General features: G+C 45.9%; 1 protein-coding gene across 2 annotated transcripts; it reads left to right on the top strand.

Annotated features, from left to right (window-relative positions):
- The first annotated feature begins 218 nt into the window (after positions 1 to 218).
- On the top strand, positions 219 to 3,381 carry LOC103626964 (F-box/kelch-repeat protein At3g61590-like). Of its 2 annotated transcripts, XM_008647326.4 has the most exons (4): positions 219 to 599; positions 691 to 774; positions 1,703 to 1,901; positions 1,983 to 3,324. In XM_008647326.4, exons 3-4 carry the CDS (start codon positions 1,731 to 1,733, stop codon positions 2,985 to 2,987), a joined length of 1,176 nt encoding a protein of 391 aa, XP_008645548.1. In that variant the 5' UTR covers positions 219 to 599; positions 691 to 774; positions 1,703 to 1,730; the 3' UTR covers positions 2,988 to 3,324. The 2 variants fall into 2 exon arrangements, with proteins under 2 accessions (XP_008645548.1, NP_001288526.1); NM_001301597.1 differs by having other exon boundaries at positions 341 to 599; positions 1,703 to 3,381.
- Positions 3,382 to 5,564: the final 2,183 nt, after the last annotated feature.

The raw sequence follows: 5,564 nt of genomic DNA, 5'->3' as shown, positions 1-5,564 counted from the left end.
AACCCAATTCTATGTGCAACTAAACAACAGAATTTAGAAAAACTGAATCTAAATCCTGATTTTGTATACCAATATCTACATCAAAACGAGATATAATACTTAAAAAAAGTCCTCGTGATATTACGAATGCGTTAGGAGAGGGTAGAGCTAGATAGCACAGGATGACAGTGAGATTATCTATGTCACATGTCAGGTGGATATGTCCGGTAGACAAAAAAGCACCATCCAAAGGATTTCCGTTCTCTCCCACTACACTAGTACGTCTGGAGCTGAACCGATCGACCCTCTCCCTCCATCCCTCCCTCACTGTCTAAAACATTTTTTTCTTTGCTTGAAGCAAGCACCTTCCCCTTTCTCTGCCTCCCTCTCCCCTCCATATATACGCCATTGTGTCGCTCCGCTAGTCTCGCGCGACGCCCATGGGGGAGGAGGGGGGCCTGATCTAATGTAGGGGCAGGAGGAAGCCCTTCCACTGTTCCATCTCTTTCCCGGAGTAGGTGGTGGGCACGACGAAGGCCCCTCGCCCCCACCAGATTCGTGCAACTCGGCGCCTCATCCGATCGGCACCGGCCGCCCAACGCGCTACAGACGCGCTGCCGGTACCCTCTCCCTCTCCGCCCGGAAGATTTGGTTTTTGGTGCATTTGTTTAGCTCTTGGCGATGAATCCCTGTTCGGTCTGTTCCTGAAAGCGTCGGGACTCTGGAGGACACGGCGGCGGCTTGGTGGATTGTGGGAGGGAGGGCCTTCTCTTGGATTTCTGTTGTCGAGGACAGGTAACCAATCGCATCGTCTTCCCCCATTCATGTTTGTCTTTTTTTTTTTCAGTGAGACATGGATTGTTTGGGGGATTCTTTTTTTTTATTTTTTGGGGGGTTTAGGGTCTATGCTTCATCATGCATTGAATTGCGGGTTAGCGCTTGCTTTTTCGCGCGGCGTCAAGGATTGGTACTAGCCATGAGGCGTGCGTTTCGTGGTGTGGTTTCTGGTAAAATTCGGTGGGTAGATAGTGCTGCTCTTGCCTGCGCTGCTTGCTTTATTTGTCTGCGCCTGCCTTTAATGATCGTGATGTGGCCCTTTCCGCGGCAAATTGAATGTGGTGGCCAAAAATCAGCTGTGGCCCTCTCTGGAAAAAAAATAATAATAGAGAGGTTCTATTTGTGATGGGGACGTTATTGTCCGGCAATTTGTCCCCCCGGCAATTAGAAGTAGCTGTTTCTGTCATTTTTCCCCGTTTAATCGTCCTCGTGGCACAAGACAAATATACGGATCGAGAAAAGATTTATTTATTTATTTATGTAACAAGTAATAAAGAGAGAGAAACTGGTCAGACCTCTGCCATTTGTTGATCTTACTGCATTTCATGTCGTTGAAAGAAGGTTAGATTGGTCAGGTTGGATTATTGCCCTTTTCATCTAGGCGAGTTTAGTCTGTTAAAGAAATGGCATACTTTTGGTGTTTGGTTACCGGCAGATGTGCCCTTGAGATGTAGACAGCCACCAGGTTGTTTTCATCGAATTTGCATTATACATGGTGGTACAGAGTATAGAGAGTCTGACCTGAACATTGCTTTTCTATTTACATCTACTCTGTACTCAGAAAAATTTGGCTGGGCTGAAAATGCTTGCTTAGTTTTATCTGCATCAGACGTTTTCATATTTGGTTCATTTCCCTTATTTTTATCGCAACAATTGTCTCTTGCAGGGTCTTGTATTAGCTAGCTATTCACTGGATGTTGGCGATGGGGACAGAAGAGTGGGAGCTCTATCCTTGTTCCTACAGCGGCTCACAGGTGATAGAGTACAGGCCGGTCTCTGAAGACGAAGACGGCGAGGACGACCAGAACGGGGCCGACGTGGCAGTGTCGCTGGACGCCGTTCTCCCAGACGATCTCCTGGAGAAGGTTCTTTCCTTGTTGCCCGTTGCGAGCGTCATAAGGTCCGGGTCCGTTTGCAGAAGGTGGCATGAGATTGTGCATGCGCAGAGGCACGCGTGGAGCAAGACGGTGCCCGAGAAGCCATGGTACTTCATGTTCACCTGCAGCCAGGATGCGGTTTCAGGGTTCGCCTACGACCCGAGCCTCCGCAAGTGGTATGGGTTCGATTTCCCTTGCATCGAGAGGAGCAACTGGGCCACGTCCTCGTCGGCTGGGCTGGTGTGCCTGATGGACAGCGAGAACAGGCGCAGCGTCCTGGTGTGCAACCCCATCACTAAGGACTGGAAGAGGCTTCCTGATGCTCCTGCTGTTGGGGGCAGGACAGCTGATTACAGTGGCCTCGCCTTCTCCGTGGACAGAAGCACTCATCGCTACACCGTGGCCGTTGCAAGGAGCAGCCAGGTTCCATCCGAGTATTACCAGTGGGAGTTCAGCATCCACTTGTACGACTCGGTGTCTGGCACCTGGGCGACTCCCTTCACGGGGGTGTTGCTTGGGTGGAGAGGCGGCGACGAGTGCGTCATCTGCGACGGAGTCCTCTACTACCTGGTGTACTCCACGGGGGTTGTGATGAACGATAGCGAGCATCGCCATTGCCTTGTGATGTACGACCTCGATGCAAGGCATAGTAGTAGCAGTAGCAGCCACACTTCTCTGCTGAGCATGGCTATCCCGGCGCCGTGCGCCCTTACGTGCGGCCGGCTGATGAACCTGAGCGAGAGGCTCGTGCTGGTTGGCGGCATCGGCAAGCAAGATAGGCCTGGGGTCATCAAGGGAATCGGCATCTGGGAGCTCCGTCGCAAGGAGTGGCACGAGGTCGCCCGGATGCCCCACAGGTACTTCCAAGGGTTCGGCGAGTTCGACGACGTTTTCGCAAGCTGCGGGGCGCGTGATCTTATCTACATCCAGAGCTATGGGTCGCCGGCGCTCCTCACCTTCGAGATGAACCACAGGTCGTGGAGGTGGTCCGCGAAGAGCCCTGTTTCCAAGAGGTTCCCGCTGCAGCTGTTCACTGGGTTCTCTTTCGAGCCCAGGCTGGACATTGCTCTCTAGTTTCTTGCCTCGTGTCTACCTCCCACCAGAATCTTCGCGTTGCATTTTGTATGGTTTTGTGGAGCGGCCAAAGCCCAGGAGGTGGTGCTGCTGCTGCCGTTGAAGCCATTTGAGCACAGAAAATGCCCCTTCTTTTTATACTGTAGCTCTATTCTTTTCTTTGTTGGGTCTATTGGGCAGCAGGGTATATGCATTGGAATGATCAGTTAAACTTCGCCGATCATTTTTGTTGACCTGGACACTGGAGGGACCGAGGGAGAGACGATGATGTGGGAGCAACTTGCCTAAGAACTATTCCTGTTCCATTGCTATGAAGGAGAGTAGTCCACCATTGCTACGGCTTTCTTTGAGCTATTTTTTGAAGAGCAGAGCCTGTTACTCTGCTTGTGATCTCATATTAATCTCCCTTCATCTGTCTGCAGATGGAAATCAAATCTTTCTAACACTGAACAACAGACGTGTTTTAGCCTTATTGTATGCAAAGACAAGTAGTAGTATATCCGTTAAGAAGTACATGCTGCACAGCGGTGCTAGAATCATTGCCTCCTCTCTCTAGCCGTCGTTCACTCGTTTGGATGGATGGATGGAAAACGATCACATTATTTCTTCATCCTGCTACCCCGCCAGAGCTGTCTGTCAATCTGCACCGAAAGCAGCTAGCTGGTTGTACCACCTAGAAAGCAGCGCCTGCGTATCTCCATCCTGCTGTTGCTGTCACTGCCTGCGCAAAGCCTGTGTTAAACGCCAACTGCGCTCTGCGAAGAAGGATGCAAACTGTTTTTTTTACGCTGTGCACCGTTACGATTCGGATAAATTCGGTTTTTGTGATGTTTAAAAACTGCCCTGGGTATCACTTGAGCTAGAGAGACCGACAACTATAGGTATTAAATAATTCAGCAGAAAATCTTGGCTTCAGTTGACCAGTTTTTACTACGCATGGTACTCCTCCCGAGCCTTTTGTAATCTAGAGGATTGAGCATCTAGGCACGGGCAAGACAGCACGGGTAAGGGCAGCCGCAATAACACAGTCATCTCTTTATAAAAAATCTATGTCAGCATCTATCTTACGTGGCAAAAACTTAAATAAAAAAGAGTTTTGTTATATATGAATATGAAGTAAGACTATACGTAGAAATCGATGTGGTACAAAGAATGTATTAAGTATTACAAACAGCTATAGATATCTATTATAGTATATAGACGACATAGATGTTGCTATAGAGGCAGTGTTATCTACACTATTGTGACTGACCTAAGAGCTAGTATAATAACTCACTATAAATAGGTTAAATGCTGACATGGAAGAGAGAAAGGAGGAGAATAGAAGTAGGCTATAAACTAATAGCCATCTTATACACGAGAACCAAAAAAATTTATGAGAGACAAGTGAAACCATATACTAATTGAGAAAGGCTAACTATTATACATATTACCTATAAGGTTGGCCGCAAAGATTCTTCTAGCCATCAATTGCCTATATTATTAAACGAGCACACACAAACTAGATATTATGATGCGGTTCTCCAAATATTGATATAGCTAATAAACACATTCATACAACTCAATGTATCTAATCCTTATATTTTATCCACTAGAACCCCTCGAGACACAATTCATTTATGTGGTCCGTATGAGCCGTATTTTAGACCTAGAGAACATATTTTGTATTTTTTCACATAACTCCTTTAGATGCTTCTTAAGATACATAGATTTTACATGTCCTTTAGATGTATTTTTTGCACTTACTCCTTTAGATGCTTCTTAAGATATGTCTTTTCAGAGAGAGAGAGAGAGAGTGAGAGAGAGCGCGCTGGTGATGCTGTGATGGCTAATGTGCCAAAAGCCTCTGGGTCGCGCTTGATCACTGTTTTTTTTTGTTTGTGAATTTTAAAAATAAAACAACATTTCAAATCAAACAAATTTGAATTCACTTAAAAAAAATGAATGTTGTGTATTTGAGAAAAGGACAACAAATTTGAATTCACTTAAAACAAATTTGAATGCACCTACTAAGTACTATCTCCGTTCTCGAATATTTGCCGTCGCCTAGTTTATTTTTAACTACGGAGGGAGTACCTAATAAATCTCACTTGTTTACTCGGATAACTGTCCTAGGGCTTTGCTAATCTCTCCATGCGTGGAGGAAACAACAAATAATAAAATCTTATATAAGATCCTATGTAGGGATGAAAACGGTTTCGAAATTTTTCGGTATTTCGGAAACCGATTTCGAAATTTTTCGATTGGATTCACAGGTAACGGTATTTTTCGAAAACGGAATCGATTTTCGGAATTTTCTATCGGAATCGGTATCGGAATCGGCGTGGTGTTTTACCGACCGTTTACTTCGGTTACCGGTTTTGTCGAAAATTACCGGAATTGTGTATCGGAATTTTCCGGAATTGTGTCTCGGAATTTTTCGGAATTGTGTCTCGGAATTTTTCGGAATTTTCCAGCATGTGATTTTTTGCATCGGCTGTACGTCTCTAGATAAGGATTACTTATTTTTGTATTTTTTAGACGTCTTAAGATTTTTTTTGGGATAATTAATGATTTGGTCTTTTCCACACACTAGGT

This window comes from Zea mays, chromosome 5 (genome assembly GCF_902167145.1).
Source record: "Zea mays cultivar B73 chromosome 5, Zm-B73-REFERENCE-NAM-5.0, whole genome shotgun sequence".
Taxonomy (NCBI): Eukaryota; Viridiplantae; Streptophyta; class Magnoliopsida; order Poales; family Poaceae; genus Zea; species Zea mays.
Note: the sequence above shows the minus strand (reverse complement) of the source record. Positions and strands in the feature narration are given on the sequence as shown.